Genomic DNA, 17,793 nt, shown 5'->3' with positions numbered 1-17,793 from the left:
TTAAGTTTAGCTGATAGAGCCTGTGCCTCAGCTATAGATCTTAACAGCCCCCTAATCATAAAATCATGGCATTTTAGACCTGAAAGAAAATTCAGAAATAATCTGAAAGAAAATTCAGAAATAATCTAGTAATAATCTTTTTTACATTTTATTTCACATATTGTAATATATATAAAATCCATTTTACATAATAATCTCACACACATATAACCGAAACAAGTTTCATGAAACAATGCCTACTATGTGAACACACTGAAAATTTCTATTCTATTCAATTTTTTAAAAACATTCAGGTGTCATCCACTAAATGGATTTCACAACCCAATAATAGGATGGAAGCCATAGTTCAGGAAACATTATACTCTCTAGTCCAAACTTCCCATTCACTGAGGAAGAAGCTGCAGTTCAGTGGTTAAGTTTACCAACCACAAGTTTGTCCATAAAATTAAATTTAGGTCTGCATAATAAGTCCCGTTCCGTTGTTCTTTCCACTAAACTTTCTCTGCCCAGTCACTGGCCACTCAATCACACCCCGTGCCCAAACATAGCCCTACAGACCATATCCAGTCACTCGTCCCACACTCTTCTCCAAGTCAGCCGCTGCAAGTTACTGCTAGTCGGTCAGAGTCTCTCCACGGCCGCTGCTTCATGTTCCCTTAGGTCAGAGTCTCCTCGCAGTCACTATTCATCGATCGGAGTCTCCTCCGAGTCACTGGCCCCTGGTCACAGTCCCCTCACAGTCACTGCCTCATACTTCCTCGGTCATAGTTCCTTGGCAACCTCTGCCTCTCTCCGAGGTCAGAGTCCCTGTGCATTCACGGCTCCTGGGTCGCAGACCCCTGGCAGGCAGCTTCATCTCGGTCACAGACCCCTGGCTGTCACTGCCCCTGGGTTACAGCAGGCTCGTAGCCCCTGCCTCACACTGCCCTCGCTGTCACTGACCCACTCTTCTTTCAGTCAGTCTCCTCGCGGTCTCAGCCCCCCAGTTTCTCGTCTCAGCCCCGCAAGGATATGCACAAACACCGGGTCCTCACCTGCAGCTCACGTTATCCCGACCCCCGTCCCGTCGGATCTCTTCTGGGCGCAGCGTCACGGACAAGGGAAGTTTAGGAGGTTGCGGGGAGACGCCCGGGAAAAGCAGCTGACTGAATAGCGGGCCGGAAGTCCCGCCTACTGCCCGCCCTCTTGTCAATCCGACCACGACTTTTCCCAGAAAACTCGACCCCTGACACAGTAGTTCCGCCTCCACAGAGGCCTCGGGGACAGAGTGACTGAGCAGAAAACATCAGGCAGGCCATGAGTTGACTAAAGGTCAGTCTCCATAGGGAACTGGAGTATGCGGTGAAGACACCTCCTGGTAATGAGACAGAAGTGAACTGTCACGCGTGCTTCCCGGCAGTTCGTCAAGAAGCGTTAACCCCGCGGGTCCCCTTTTGCCCTACTCGGAGTTGGGTTGGACCTTCTCAGTCGGACTTGTCCGTCTTGGTCCTTCCCGCTCCATCCCCAGCGCCTGGCGCAGTGCCAGGCAATCGTGCCAGGGCATCCATAATGCAGGTGGCCATGACACCTTCCGCCAAAGATCCACCTGTCTGCGACTGCTTCACAGCGCCAACTTTTCCCTACTGGGTGATTGATGTGAAGAGAGTTCACGTCCGCCAACCAATTCCTGTGAAAATCTGTAGCTGGCCCCAAACCCTCTTTCCTGAATATTATGTACCTATATAACTAATATAACGACTGTTATTTCTGACCCAGGTGGGCTCACCAAAAAATGATCCCTAGGAATCAACTGAGGGCTAGTTGAACAGGAACATGTGGAAGAAAAGAGGGTTCTATGGAAAGTAGCCTCACAGGGGGATCTGATCATAAATTCCTAACTGGGCAGGCTTATTTTTGTCTTAAGCAAGATTTGCCCATTGTTTCTGTGCATCTAGGTTAACACACCTTTGAAATCTCTCCTTGCGGACCCCATCTTCTAATACATGACAATCCTGAAGTGCTTAACTGTCCCGTAATCCCATTCCTGCCTTGCTTTCTCCCACATTCAAGTAATCTTCCTTACATTCGTTCCCTCCTTAATCTCAAATGCATAAAAGAAACTGCAAACTGTTATTCTGGGGAGCATTTGAGATCTTGCTCCCCAGCATGTGTCATCAATTTGGCTCAAATAAACTCATAAAAAATTCTCTATGGGTTTAATATTTCTTAGGTCAGCAAGCAGATTCAAGAGAGACCACTGGTAGGAAATCACACGGCAGGGTGTCTAGTGAAGAGAAATTTTTGCTAGAATGAACCTTTGGAGGGGTCTCTTTTCGAGTCGACTGATGTAAGGCAAGTAGATACCCAATGTTATGGAAGAAGTACGTAAAAGAACTTTGTAATGTATTTTCTTCTTATTGTTATTCATTTTTATTTTTGTCTACATGCTTGACTTGAAAAGGGTAGGGAAACTTATGCATGAGAAGCCTCCAGGGGGAAAAATGATTTAAACTGTGACTCCCTTTTGAGTTTCAAATAGTTATTTGAACATGGCTCTGTTAAACAAAAATTTAACTTCCACAGCTGAAAGTCTTTTTTTTTTTTCTTAATAAAGGTTTTATTGAGCCAAAAATGCTAACCCAAAAGAAGACCAGTCCTGGGGCATGAAGTCCAAACCACCAAGCACCATGGCTAAGTGGAAAAGACATACAATTTCTGTTCCCCTGGAGTTTGCAATCATTTTTTTTATACATCAAGTGGGTGTATGTGTGTGTGTGGGGGGGTGTAAGCCATCTGAAATAATTTTCACATTAGCTATAGGCAAAGGGGTGTGGGAGAAGATGAAACAGGGCCAGCTCTGGGGATAAGCACAGAGCCCACAAGGAGGAAGTGTCCGTTCCTTTGGACAGGTGGGCAACAGTCCAGAAAGTTCATGCACAAACAAGAAGTGGGTGGCTCCTGGGGGAATCAAAGGTGCTGGCTATTCTCTTTTTGGATAATCACAGAAATAGCCACCTGGAAATTAATCTGAAGTTCCAACAGACACATATGAATATGAGTAGTCAGTCGTTTGTTAGCTAGTCCACAGCTATTAACAGGCTACCTGTTCTGTCTCTTTCACTCTCCAGCTGCTATAATTTAATTTTGAACATTTCAGAATTTTCTCCTTGTCAGCTCATAGACTACGGTGCTCCAAATGAGGAGAGCTAGCTGGAGAAGACACCAGGGACTTTAAGGAGAACATCATTACAAAGACAGTGGGAATTGGGATAGTAACAACATAATAGGGAGGCTGATTTCATACACAGCTTGGAAACTCTCACACCTTGTCACAAACTCTGACACTGGACAAACCCTGGAAAAATCAGATGTGTGTTTAAGCTAATAAACTGTGTAAGCTGTAGGGTGGCAAGAGCTGAGCAAAAACAATGTGAGATAAAGGCAACAAATCAAAATGTAGGAAAAAAAACTTTATGCACAAATAAATTCATCTCAGTGTTATGTATAATAGTAAAAAATTAGAAATAATCAGTCCCTCAATAAGGACATGGCAAAAAATAACCAATGGTATAACCTAATGGAGTAAATGCAATTATTAAATTATGCTTATAAAAATCATAATGCAAATAAAATGACATTAAAACTGCACATGACATTGTAAGAAGTGAAAAATCAGGTTACAAAATTGTATATATGATTATTTTTAAACCCTGCAAATAAAAAAACACGGGTAGAAAATATACCAAAACATTTACAGTTATGTAGAACAATTTAATAAAGGATTTTCCCCTACTTTTTTCTCTACTTTCCAAACGTAATAAGAACATACCATAACATTAAATCAAACATTAAAATATAAGGCCTAAAACTCAACAGACTCGGTTACCAAACTGCCAATTTATCTTTATTTTGTCAAGATATTTAACAATATAAAAAAGTTGCTCATATTTCTTCATGATCATATCTTTTCCCAGCTTTCAAAGATTCAATAGTAGAAACAGCCAAATGCTGCTACAACACAGAACAAACTGTCCTAAAAAACAAACAAAACAGAAAACACACATACACAAATCCAGAATGTAAGAAATAAATTTTCTGAATGTAGAAATAAAATGCAAACTAATGAACTTTATGTAATCCATTTTCATAAAAAAGTATTCCTATTTTTCCTGATTTATCAAAGAAATAATATATGAAATGTTTTGAGTTTCTTGGAGTAAACGCATTACCCAACCCAAAGAACTATATTATAGTATCACAGATAATAAAAATAACAGCACCTTGTCATAAATTCTGGGTAAGGGGAAATGGTCTCTGGATTTTTGTTCTTAATTTATAAAATTCATTTGTCCATCTTTTAGCTCATATCCCAAAATGTTTTCCAGATCCCAGTTAAACTTGTTAAAACACTTTTTAGGTACTTCTTACAGGAATTCCACCTGCCTGAGCAACTCCTGACCCACCAACCTCACCTCCAGCCTGACAGTGATAGGAGAAAATCTGAACTCAAGTAGCTGATTATTAACCAAAAGCAAAATTTTTTGGTTAGCCCAGTTCCCTGGCTCCTTGGATGGGATAACTGTGAGCTGTGTTCTATAACAATGCTGTCTGTGGTGAGGGACCTGTTTTTGTTTTTGTTCTAATTTCCAATCCTTCATGCACCGATGCTTTTGTAAAATACAATAAAAATAACTAGGAAAATGAAATTAAAAAGAAACATACAAGTTATAGCCTAAACCTTTTATTATTAGATTCAATGGACATAAAATTACTTTGTCAAATTCCTATAAGAGTTTCTAAACCCTTACACTCAATTTATGTACTTCTCTCCTGGAGGTCCTGTAACAAATGGTTCACAGCACTGGTCTATGGACCCCATTTTGATTGGTGCTATTCTCTAGTGGGACTGAGCCCGGTTATCCACAGCAATTATCAGCTCAATAGCGTATGCCTTTCTCCCCCTTTCTTATTTCCTTATCCTTTATGGGTGTTTCTTGGATCTTCTCCCAAATAGTAAAGTGCTTTAAGTTCTGAAAATGACAACCTAAATAAACATTCAACTCAACCAACTGGACTAAAGATACAGTAGACTAACTCAGCAACCTGGACCAGGCTCTCAAAAATGATTTTTAGAAACCTCCCCCACCAATCCTGTGTTCTAAAATCCAATCCTGAAATTTTTAAGTAATAATTGATAACTAAAGTTTTATATTACATATTTGTTAATTTAAGTATTATCTGGCCCCTACTGGTTTATAAACTCTCTCTAGAGACAAAAATCATGCCTGTGTTATTCGTTTTATTCCTAGCACCTCCAATACAGAGGTTGGCACATAATAGGAGCTCAGAATTATCTGTTGAATGAATGAATTGTAAATAAAGACTCAGGGAAATATACATGTTTAACTCCAACAAGCAGGAAAAATCATCACCATAGCTTGACCCTTACCCCTGAGAGTTTATAAATTAAGATTTACATAATACTTCCCATTGTTCAGCCCTCGAGCATACAATGAAACTTTGGTAGGACCATAGCGTTTTAAAGCTAAAAGGTACCTTAATATCATCTATACAAGCAGCTTCCAAAACTGGCAGTAAGCATAATCGTGTGATGAAATTGTTTTTTAAATTCAGATTCACTGATCCAACCCCTGGCTAATTTGATGAGAATCTACTTGAGTAAGGCCCTGGCATCTGTGTTTTAAACAAGTTCCTCAAATCATTCTTAGGCAGCCACAGCCAGTGTTTGGGAAAATCTAGTACAGTTTCCTAATGTTTCTAGTACTGACACAATCAGAGAAAAGTCCAATGACTTACTAAAGTCATTCAATTAGAAAATTAAAGAGCTGGTATAAAGAAGAAGGAAATAGTACCCTTTGCAACAATATGGATGGAACTAGAGAACATTATGCTAAGTGAAATAAGTCAGTCAGAGAAAGACAAATATCATATGATCTCACTTATTCGTGGATTCTAAGGAACTGAATGGATGGGAGAAGTGGATGGAGATAGTCTCAGAGACACAGAGGAAGAACTGAGGGTTGCTAGTCGGGAGTGGGTGGGGATGAAGGAGAAGGGGAAGGGATGAGACAATACAAATGGGTAATTGTAATATGGCCGCAGGGATAGAAAAAGAGTCCGAGGAATATAATCAATAATGTTGTAAGTATTTCTTAGGGGGCCAGATGGACCCATGTCCTTTTGGGGAGTCCACTTCATAGTCGATGTAGAGGCCTGACCACCGCATTGTATTTCTGAAACTGATGTTGAATAATACTGTATGTCAACTATAGTTATATATATACATATAGTCTCGGGACATGGAGTAGAAAGCGGGAATGGATTCAATGGAATTGTAATAGATAAGCATGATATCGGGGTGGGAGGGCAATAGATGGGGGGAGGGGGGTTGTTACCTGGTGAGGGTGAAAAGGGTAACTAGTGTATTGTTCTGTACACCTGAAACTAACAATAAAAAATAATAATAATTAAAAAAAAAAATTAAAGAGCTGGAAATGGGACTTTTCTCCTAGTTCACTCAATTCAGTTTCCGTTCTACATTACTATACTTAATTCTGACTCTACTAATTTACAACCTGGGAGCATTTGGATAGAGGAGGGGATAATTCCTGGAAGCAAATATAAAATATATAAAACATTCATGCCAATAACTTCCCAATGTTTAAATGAGACCTCTTTTTTGTTAAAAAATAAATAAATTTTATTGAGGAACAGTGTGCTTTTCCAGGACCGATCAGCTCCAAGTCAAGTAGTTGTCTTCAATCTAGTTGTGGAGGGCGCAGCTCCTTGGCCCATGTGGGAATTAAACAGGCAACCTTGGTGTTATGAGCCTGCGTTCTAACCACCTAAGCTAACCGGCCACCCTAAATGAAACCTCTTTCTAAAAATTCCTCTTTGTTTTTCCTTAGTTATCAGAAATAGCTCTAAGACAATTTTATTACTGAAAGAAAATCACCTTTGTTCATGGGACCCCTGCCACTCAAATTTCTTTGCAGCTTAGTAAAGTGCTATGTGTCTATTAGCACTAAATTAACAATATGCTATTCCCACATTCAAACTTGTGAAGAGTTACTTCACCTGTATACAAACAAGTTTCCTTGCCTATAAGCAGCACACTAGGTTTCTGCTTTAGTAACACAAAAAAGAACAGTAAAATCATCTCATCCAGAAGGAGTCTAAGATAAATGTCTAAAACTAATCATCTTAATAAGTATTAAGTAATTTTGTTTGAAATGCCCCTGTGTCTTTTGAAAGAAGGAAAAGGTTTCCAAATAGACTTACATTCATGAAAACATCATGGATGTAGTTGTCAGTGTCAGCATCCCAGAAACAGCGAGCAGCCATGCTAAAAAAGTCAAAGAATGGAGAATTACCAACAAATAGCAAGTATCTGAACTACATCTCTGCCAGCAGCAAAAGTTTTCCTTGACACATTCTTTTAGATTAGTACTTTCACAGGTTGACACACAGAAAATCCTATTTGTACAGCAGTATACTGGGTAAACTAGAAGAGTCTGAAGTCATAGATTAGGCTACTTGAAGTTGGGGGTGACCAGCCCAGGAATCTAGCAGTCCCAGGCTTTGACTAGATGCCTAATGGCTAAAAGGGTCACTACCTTGAAGTCTTTGGTACTCTGGGTGGGAAGCTTGGTTATATAGATTAATTCAGTTAAGATATTTGTGTATGGCTTTTAGAGGAAATAATACCTAAGAATTATTACTACAATGGACTTAAGTCCGCACAATAATATGAGAAGGTAATTCTGGAGAGGATCCAACAGATTATTTATTCCAACCTAGAAAAGAAAGGGGCAACCTATGAACTAGAATTCAATCTTCTAACTAATTCTAAATTCAGTATTCTCTCTACAGGATGCTATGCTACTTCTAAAATCTCAATGAGTGTGGCCATTCTCCTCTCCCCAGTTCTTGGGTAAGAAAAAATGTTAGTCAAAATAAAAGCCAATTAAAATATATGAGCAATTTGAATGCCTAGTAGTATTAGATTGGTTAATGAAATTAGGGTATTTGTAGGCAGTGAACTTCTATACAGCCATTAAAGATATTTTTTACAAAAAAAATCTTCAAGAACATGAAAAGTTCACAATATAACATTAAATAAAAAAAGTATTTACAAATGTTTTACATTTTTTATTAAATGTATGTATATGATTCATTGATAACTTATTGAGTGCTTACTTTGTGCCAGCTTCTGGCTTAAATGCTTTACATGTATTAACTCACTTAATCCTATAAGGTAGGTACTATTATTATACCCATTTAATAAACATGAAAACTGAGGATCAGAGAAATTAAGTAAACTTGTCCAAGGTCATTTAAATATTGAGTGATAAAGCTTCACTTTGAACCTAGGCAATTTAGCTTCAAGTCTATAATGAAAGATATACATATACCGTATTATATTGGTTCGTTTTTGAGAGCTTTTTTTTTTTTTTACATAGAAGAGCTCCCCCTAGCCTAATATTTTACACATTCTTAAATCAAAAAGTTCCACCTATTTCCAAGCTGCAACAGTAACAATATGTAACAAAATCAATCTACTTAATTGGTCAATCAACACATATTTATTTAGTAACTACCATATGTCCAGACAGAGTAAAATCTGGCTTTATCCTCAAATCTCAGTTTAATTAGGTAAAAAAATTAACACACATCAAAAGAATAAGATAATGTATAACTGGTGCTAATTTATAGGTTAATAAAACTAAAAGGGATTGGGGCCGGCCGAGTGGCGTGTTGGTTAAGAGTTCGGCTTGGGACGCCAGCTCTGAGCAGCAGGGCCCCAGTTTGGATCCCACATGAGGGCGAGTGATGCTGTGCCCTCTACAGCTAAGATGGTGAAAAACAGCTCGACCTGGAGCTGGGCTGCCGTGAGCCGGAGCCAGTGACAGCGTGGGCTGCAGTGGGGCTGGCCGGCAGCTGGCGTGTGCTTTTGTGAGCTGCCGTGTGCCGCCATAAGCAACTGTTCAATGGCCGGCAAGCAACTGCCTCAGCCAGGAAGAGCACAATGATAATACCAACATGGGCCAGTGAAGCGACATCCTCCACAACTAGACTAAAGAACAAAAAGGACAGCAACTTGTCTGTTCCCCTTCCCCGATTCCCCAATGCTGTTCCCCTCTCCCAATTCCCCAATAAAATCTTTTTTAAAAAAATTAAAAGGGATTGTAATATCTATCTAGTCCCAGCCTCTAAGTCCAAGTTGCAAAATATTTTAATCTGTAGAAGTGCTACAGAGATTTAGAGAATTTAGGAGAAAAAGCCAAAGAAGACTTCAAGAAAGAAATAGTAGTTAAGATGAGTAGAACCAAATGAAGACATAAATATAAAAATTTATTGAACAAATATTTGTTGAGGATCATATGTGAGCAGAGTACTAGTTGCAAATGATAGATGACTCTTTATACCATTTCCCAATAAAAAGAACCAGAGCTCCTTGGACAAATGGCCAATTCCAGGTCTCAGGCTGGAAATGTACAAGATAAACCTGAAACATCTAGTCATATCAAAACTCTGGGCTATATCAAAAAGAATGCTATATTTAAATATATATAGTTATATATATTTATAAAGTTGTGTCAAAAGGACTTAGAAGAAATATGATGAAACAGTTTGTAGCAGGTCAGTGCTCCCACCAAGATCAATTAGGAAAACTGGAAAAAATGAATCAGAGAACAGCTGAAGCAAATAGGACTAGGGGAGCCAAAATTCCAGAGAGGTGAACTGCAAAAAAGCAAACTGATATTCTGCAGCAGAGTTCTCCCTGGGGCATTTGCCGACTCTGGGCACAGAGCTAGCAGCTGAGAATCTGGGTTTTGCCCAGGTAGCGGACCAATTACTGAGGGAAAAATAAACCAGCAGTGCTAGGGAGATTAAAATTGGAGACTTGAAGGACCACAGTCCCTATAAAAAACAAGAGAAGAGAGCAGAACTGAGCCTTAATGTTACATGGTAGGTTTCTCCTCAAGACATGTGCTGAATTCTGAAACTGTGTAAGCAGGAACATAAAAAACTAAGTGTGGCAGGCAAAATAATTCCCCCCCACCACCACCACCAAATATGTCTATGTACTAAACCCCAGAACCTGTGAATATGTTATATTACATGGAAAAGGGGTTTTACAGATATATGATTAAGTTAAGGATTTTGGGATGGGGAGATTATCCTGCATTACCCACGTGGGTTCAATGTAATCACAGGATCCTTACAAAAGAAAGAAGGAGACAGGTAGTTCAGAGTCAGAGAGAGATTTGAAGATATATGCTGCTGTTTTTGCAGATGGAGGAAAGATTTATAAGCTAAAGAATGCAAGCAGCTTCTAGAAGCTGGACAAAGCAAGGTAATGGATTCTCCCCTAGAGCCTCCAGAAGGAATACAGTCCTGCCAATACCTTGATTTTAGCTCAATGAAATCCATTTTGGATTTATAATCTCCAGAACTGTAAAATTATATGTGTGGTATTTTAAGCCACTTGGTTTGTAATTTGTTACAGCAGCAGTAGGAAACTAATACATTAAGGAAAAAGACTCCGAAATGAGGGTAGTTTTATGCTGAGGAAACAAGGACTAAAAGTCAATACTTGCTGGGGATGGGGCGGGGGGCGGGGAATTCCAATGAACACTTCAGGTTTTTGTTTGAAAGATCTCGAGGACTACATTCAAGAAAAAAAAAGGTGAACTGAAGATAGAAAGAGCCTTATCAAAACTGCAACACAGGGCCAGCCGAGTGGTGCGTTGGTTAGGAGTTGGCTTGGGATGCCAGCTCTGAGCAGCAGGGCCCAGTTCAGATCCCACAGGAGGGCGAGTGATGCAGCGCCCTCTACAGCTAAGATGGTGTCTCCATCAATGGCGCTGGCTGGCAGCGGGCGTGAGCTTTCGTGAGTGGCCGACCAATGGATGGGGAATGACTGTCTCACCCGAGAAAGTGCAATGATAATACCAACATGGGCCAGTGAAGTGACATCCTCCACAACTAGACTGAAGAACAAAAGAACAGCAGCTTGTCTGTTCCCCTTCCCCAATTCCCAACGCTGTGCCCCTCCCCCAATTCCCCAATAAAATCTTTAAAAACAAAAACAAAACTACAACCCAACTTCAACTCAGCTCAGTATCTGATTGGATTAAGGTAATCAGCCCATACTCTACCCAAATAGCAACCCTCTCTGGAAAAAAGTGATATTATCTGGAGGTTTTACAATTTTTTAACACAATATCCAGGATTCAAACTTGGCATGTCAAGAGACAGAGTCATATGAAGGATTATCAAGGAAAAAAAAAAAGAATGGAAACAGACTCACACATGATCCAGATAGTAGAGTAAGCAGAAAACAACTTTAACATAACTACTATGACCAAAATTTAAAAAGGGAGAAGAGGATAGAGAACATAGATTAAAAATAAAGAATTTTACTAGAAAATTGGAATCTATAAAAAATAATTAAATGGAAACTCTGGATCTGAAAAATATAACTGAAATTACAAAGTCAGTAGATGGGTTTAACAGCAGATTAGACACAACAAAAAAGAAAGTTGGTCAACTGGAAGATAGGTCAATAGAAAAACATCCAAACTGAAGCACAGGAAGAAAAAATAAAAATTTAGTCAAGGGCATACAAGACATAAGCAATACAGCAAAAAGATCTACATATATATAACTGGAGTCTAAATAGGAGGGCAGAAAGCAAATGGAGCAGAAGCAAAGATAATGGCCACACCTGCACCCAGATCTTAGTTTCTAAAGCCATTTTCCAATAAAATGAACTAGGGCTCCTTGGAGAAATGGCTGATTCTAGCCTGGGGCAGGAATGAATAACATGGAGCATCTCATAGTACCAGTAAGTAAGGAAGTGCTCAAAAAAACCCACAATAGTAGAGTATGTCAAAGGGACACAGGAGTCAATGGAAAGAGCTCAAATGGCCAACGCTGGAACAATTCGAGTAATAAAATAAAGTAGTACTGGATTATAATCCAAAGTACAAAAATTCATGAGTCCATAGTGAAACAAGTGACAGGAAGGAAGGAAGGAAGGAAGGAAGGAAGGAAGGAAGGAAGGAAGGAAGGAAGGAAGGAAGGAAGGAGAAGGGGAGGGGAGAGGAGAGGAGGGGAACGGAGGGGAGGGGAACGGAGAGGAGGGAAGAAATTTGTGCTGGAAAATTCCAAATAATTTATACAGATACTCTGCCCTCAAGAAGATGGAGCATTAACTCCCTGCTCCATAAGTGTGGGCTTTACATAGTGAAGAGTACAAAGAGTACAGTATGAAAGGGGGAGAAACAGTTACTTTACAGTGGAAAACCTAAACATCAGGCAGGTGACCAAGGTTAACATCAGTGGTAATATGTCATGTTAATAATATGTACCCTGGGCCGGCCGAGTGGCTCAGTTGGTTAAGAGCTCGCTCAAGAGGTTGAGCTCTGAGCAACAGCAGTTCAAGTCCAGTCTGAGCTGAGCAGCCGCTGAGCTGCCAACAGGTAGCAGGATGGCTCAGCTAAAAAAAAAAAAAAAAAAATATGTACCCTGATATGATATGATGAGAACAGCACTTTATCTCTGTAATCTTCCTCCCCAAAACCTGTAAGTCCAGACTAATCATGAGCAGACAAATTCCAGTTGAGGGACATTCTACAAAATACCTAACCCGTACTTCTAAAAACTATCGAGGTCATCAAAACCAAGGAGAGTCTGAGTAACTGTCACAACCAAAGGGGAATCTAAAGAGACGTGTAATGTGATGAACTTTAGTTAATAATAATGCATCAATATTCGTTCATTAGTTGTGACAAATGCACCATACTAATGTAGGATATTAATGATAGAGGAAACTAGATATGGAGTATTATGGGAACTCTCTGTACTATCTCTGCAACTTTTCTACAAATCTAAAATTATTCTAAAATAGCAAGTTTATTTTTAAAAAGATAATGGCTAAATATTCCATTAAAAGACAGTATATGCAAAGCAGCCCCCAAATGCTGAACCAGCAGAGAGCCCAAAGAACTAGACAAGTCCAGCTTGTTGGTTAATGGATTTAAAGGGAACTTATATACAGGAAATGCTTGTCTTGGGCAGCTGCAAGACGGTGAGGTCTGTCTTTCCCCTTCTATACCACCCTTTCTCATCCCCACTCAGAGACAGACCTATGTGCTCCCAAAGGACTGTGTGGGTGGCCAGAGAAAACAAAGAAGCCAGGTACCAGCAGACTGGCGCCAGAGTGACCTAAGAGATAGATAACATCTATAGTTCCTTATCCCAGAAGACGTAATAGAAACTGCACAGCTAGCCTGAAACCTCTGTACACATTCCAGAGTCCACGGGAAAAGGGGAGGAGGGGTCAATGGTCCGGGCTCACTCACTCAGAAGTTAAACTGATGGATTAGCTTCAACATGGAGTCAGCTTTTCCAGATGGAGTCACCTCTGTCCACACACTAAGAATTTTTCCCAAGCTGATACAGAACAGATTCAAGAGCCCACAGATTCAAGGGGCTCTGAGAACCCCAAGCAGAATAAATACAAAGAAAATCATATACATCAGAGTTAACAGACAGAAAAATATTTTAATGTGGCTAGAAAAAACACACACATCCCCTCAAAAGGAACACTAATAAGACTTATAGCTGACTTCTCAACAGAAACAATGGAAACCAGAAGACAACATATCACATCTTTAAAGTGCTAAAAATGAAAAGGCACATACACTTTCCTTCTATCTTTTTCCCTTAAGGAATATAAGTGTAGCACTGAGCCATCTTCAACAATGCAGATGAGGACACAGCAGAGCAACAAGACATGAGAGCCTATGACCTTGACACCAGTGAGGCACCACACCAGGCTTGGACTCCTCCTACCTAGTGTAGTGTGTTTCATGAAAAGAAATAAACCTTCTGTTTTGTGTGTGTGTGTGTGTGTGTGTGTGTGTGTGTGTGAGAGAGAGAGAGAGAGAGAGAGAGAGAGAGAGAGAGAGAGAGAGGAGTAAAGAAAGGAAAGAAACAAAAGGAATGAGAAGCTAACATGAAAAAACTATCAATGGCCAAAGATGGGACAATTAGAGCATCAATAAGGATAATAACTGCAATGGATTTAAAAACATCAAATATATTTAAAACTATGGGTTCATAGATACAGGAAGAAAAAAAAACACTGGTAACCTTTGCAGGATACTAGGGAACGCATTATTCTAAAAATTGGTAAATTTATCCTTCCTTTCCTATACAAGCTATACCTCATTGTAATGAAAGCACTGAAAGAAAAAAAAACTTATTCTTAAAAGAATTCCAGCTAATAAATAAAGAACAATGGTAGAATTATAAGATCACCATTTTGTAACCTCTGATAAATAATGAATCTAGGACAGGATGCCAAAAACATTAATGATAAAGCTGATGGGGAACTTTATAATAGATGGATCTATCTGACAATATCTGAACTCTATGATCAATCTTAATAATAAAAAAAGGGATAACCAGACATTTTGTTCCTCCTGATGAGATGCAATAGGATGTATACTAAATACCTATGTAATATTCTTGCCCAAACTCAAAACTCTGACTGATTAATACTAGATCTAACTACTTATTTAAAAGAAATACAGGAAATAGAAGACATGATAAACAATACCAGGGGAATACAATCAGCAAATACCACAATATAAGAAACTCCATAGGACAAACAACCCAATTTCTTCAACAAATAAATGGAGAGAGAGAGAGAGAGAGAGAGAGAGAGAGAGAGAGAGAGAGAGAGAGAGAGAGAGAGAGAAAAGGAGATAAATGATATATTTTTTAAAATTTAACAGATGTATCAACCAAATACAATGTGTGGCCTTTGTCTGGATCCTGATTTGAACAAATTGTAAACATATATGTGTAATAAAAAATAATAATAATAAAAAAATAAATAAACATATATGTGTTTATGTATATATATGTATATATAAGTATGTGTATGTATATATAAGCATGTGTATATACACATCAAACACACATATGAAACAAAACAATTGGGAATATTTGAATACCAACTGAATATTTTATAATATTAAGAATAGAGAATATTTAGATGTGATATTTTATTCTGTTAAAAAGGTCCTTATATTTTAGAGATATATATACTGTTGTATTAACAGATGAAATAGTATAATGACTGGAATTTGCTTCAAAATAATCTGGTGGAATGTATACATTCTTCTCTAGTGCACATCAAATGGTCTCAAGAATAGACCATATGTTATATACAAAACTAGCCTCAACAAATTTGAGAAGATTAAAATCATACCAAGCATTTTTTCCAACCACAATCCCTTGAAATTGGAGATCAACTGCAAAAAGAAAGCAGGAAAAACCACAAATATGTGAAGATTAAACAACATGCTACTAAAGAATGACTGGGTCAAAGAAGAAATAAAAGGAGAGATCAAAAGATACATAGAAACAAATGAGAATGAAAATACAACATATCAAAACTTCTGGGATGCAGTCAAAGCAGTAATAAGAGGGAAGTTTATATCATTACAGGCCTATCTCAAGAAACAAGGAAATTCTCGGGCCAGCCGAGTGGCTCAGTTGGTTAAGACTTGGCTTAAGAGTGCGAGCTCTGAGCACCAGGGCCACCAGTTCGATTCCCACATGGGAAAGTGACACTGCGCCCAAGCTGAGCTGTTGCTGAGCTGCCATGAGGTGGCAGGATGGCTCAGCAGGTGTAACAACAAGACTGCCTGTTCGATGGTGGGCTATGCCCACCTGCAACTAAGACTGAACTCGGCACCTTGAGCTGAACTGCTGCTCGGATGGCTCAGTGGATAGAGCATGCGCTCTTAATAACAGGCTGCTGGTTCAACTCCCGCATGGGATGGTGGCTACACCCACCCGCAACTAAGATTGAACACAGCACCTTGAGCTTAGAAGCCATGAGCTGCCGACAGGAAGCCAGACGGCGACTAGCGCCCTCCACAACGAAGACTGAAGAACAACAACTTGGCTGGTCCCCTTCCCCAACTCCCCAAAACTGTTTCTCTCCTCCAATTCCCCCAATAAAATCTTTAAAAATATAAAATAAAATAAAGTAAAATAAAATTTGGTTTAAAAAGAAACAAGGAAATTCTCAAATGAACAACCTAACATTACGTCTTAAAGAACTAGAAAACGAAGAACAAATGAAGCCCAAGTCAGCAGAAATAAGGAAATGATAGAAATTAGAGCAGAATTAAATGAAACAGAAAAGAAAATACAAAAAAATTAATGCAACAAAAAGCTGGTTCTTTGAAAAGATTAATAAAATTGACAAACCCTTAGCTAGACTCACTAAGGGAAAAAGAGAAAAAACACAAATAAACAAAATCAGAAATGAAAGAGAAGTTATAATAGATACCAAAGAAATACAAAGAATCATACAAAAATACTATGAAAGACTACCTGCCACCAAATTTAATAACCTAGAAGAAATGGACAAGTTCTTAGAAATATATAGTCTTCCTAGACTGAATCAATAAGACTGGAAAATCTAAATAGACTGATCAATATTAAGGAAATTGAAACAATCATGAAAAACCTCACCAAAAGCAGAAGTCCAGGACCAGGTGGCTTCACTAATGAATTCTGCCAAACATTCAAAGATGATTTAATACCTGTCCTTCTCAAAAGCTTCCAAAACACTGAAGAAGAGGCAATACTTCCTAATTCATTTTATGAGGCCAACATTACCCTGGTACCAAAACCTGGTAAAAATAACACATAAAAGAAAACTACAGACCAATATCTCTGATGAATACAGATGCAAAAATCCTAAATAAAATACTAGCAAAATGAATAAAATAATACATCAAAAAGATTATACATCACGATCAAGTGGGGTTCATTCCAGGGGTGCAAGGATGGTTCAACATACACAAATCAATCAATGTGATACATCACATAAATAAAATGAAGGATAAAAATCATATGATCATATCAATAGACGCAGAAAAAGCATTTGACAAGAAAGAACATCCATTTATAATTAAAACACTTAATAAAACAGGTACAGAAAGAAAGTACCTCAACATTAATAAAGGCCATATACAACAAACTCAAAGCTATTATATACCTAATGGTGAGAAAATGAAATTCTTTCCTCTAAGATCAGGAACAAGATAGGGATGCCCCCCATCACCACCATTATTCAACATTGTATTGGAAGTCCTAGCCAGAACAATCAGACAAGAGAAAGAAAAGGCATCCAAATTAGGAATGAAGAAGTCAATTGAAAAAAAAAAAAGTCAATTGTCACTTTTTGCAGACAACATGATTCTTTATATAGAAAACCCTAAAGACTCCACCAAAAAACTATTAGAAACAATAAACAAATACTGTAAAGTTGCAGGATACAAAATCAATGTACAAAAATCCATTGTGGTTCCTATATACTAACAACGAAATTTCAGGAAAAAAAATGAAAAAAACAATTCTTCAATTGCAACAAAAAGAATAAAATACCTAGGAATAAACTTAACAAAGAATGTGAAGGAGCTATATGCTGAAAACTACAAAACATTATTTAAAAAAATTGAAGACACAAATAAAAGGAAAGATACTCTATGGTCATGATTGAAAGAATCCACATATTTAAATGGCCATGATACCCAAAGCAATATACAGATTTAATGTAAACCCCATCAAAATCTCAATGGCATTTTTTTTTAAAGACTTTTACTGGGGAATTGGGGGGATGGGAACAGTGCTGGGGAGTTGGGGGAAGGGGAACAGACAAGTTGCTGTCGTTTTGTTCTTCAGTCTAGTTGT

At 38.5% G+C, this 17,793-nt stretch overlaps 2 protein-coding genes across 5 annotated transcripts in view; both read right to left on the bottom strand.

Annotated features, from left to right (window-relative positions):
- PCYT1A (phosphate cytidylyltransferase 1A, choline) overlaps nt 1–1,167 on the bottom strand; it is a 46,732-nt gene extending 45,565 nt beyond the window's left edge. For 2 of the 4 annotated variants that reach the window (XM_019651861.1, XM_019651867.1), the window contains exon 1: nt 1,035–1,132. The gene's annotated coding sequence lies outside the window, so the exon portion shown is untranslated. Of the gene's footprint in view, nt 1–1,034 lie in introns of all 4 variants that reach the window. The other 2 variants (XM_019651847.1, XM_019651856.1) reach the window with 2 other exon arrangements.
- Nucleotides 1,168–3,856: 2,689 nt separating this feature from the next.
- Nucleotides 3,857–17,793, bottom strand: part of DYNLT2B (dynein light chain Tctex-type 2B) — a 24,001-nt gene continuing 10,064 nt past the window's right edge. Inside the window, exons 4-5 of the mRNA XM_019650817.1 lie at nt 7,282–7,345; nt 3,857–4,012 (exon numbers count right to left, since the gene is read on the bottom strand). Coding sequence (XP_019506362.1) covers nt 3,965–4,012; nt 7,282–7,345 — 112 coding nt within the window. The 3' untranslated portion in view covers nt 3,857–3,964. The remainder of the gene's footprint in view (nt 4,013–7,281; nt 7,346–17,793) is intronic.

Source organism: Hipposideros armiger, unplaced genomic scaffold (assembly GCF_001890085.2).
Source record: "Hipposideros armiger isolate ML-2016 unplaced genomic scaffold, ASM189008v1 scaffold_8, whole genome shotgun sequence".
Classification (NCBI taxonomy): domain Eukaryota; kingdom Metazoa; phylum Chordata; class Mammalia; order Chiroptera; family Hipposideridae; genus Hipposideros; species Hipposideros armiger.
The sequence above is the reverse complement of the archived record's forward strand: the minus strand, read 5'-3'. Positions and strand labels throughout refer to the sequence as shown.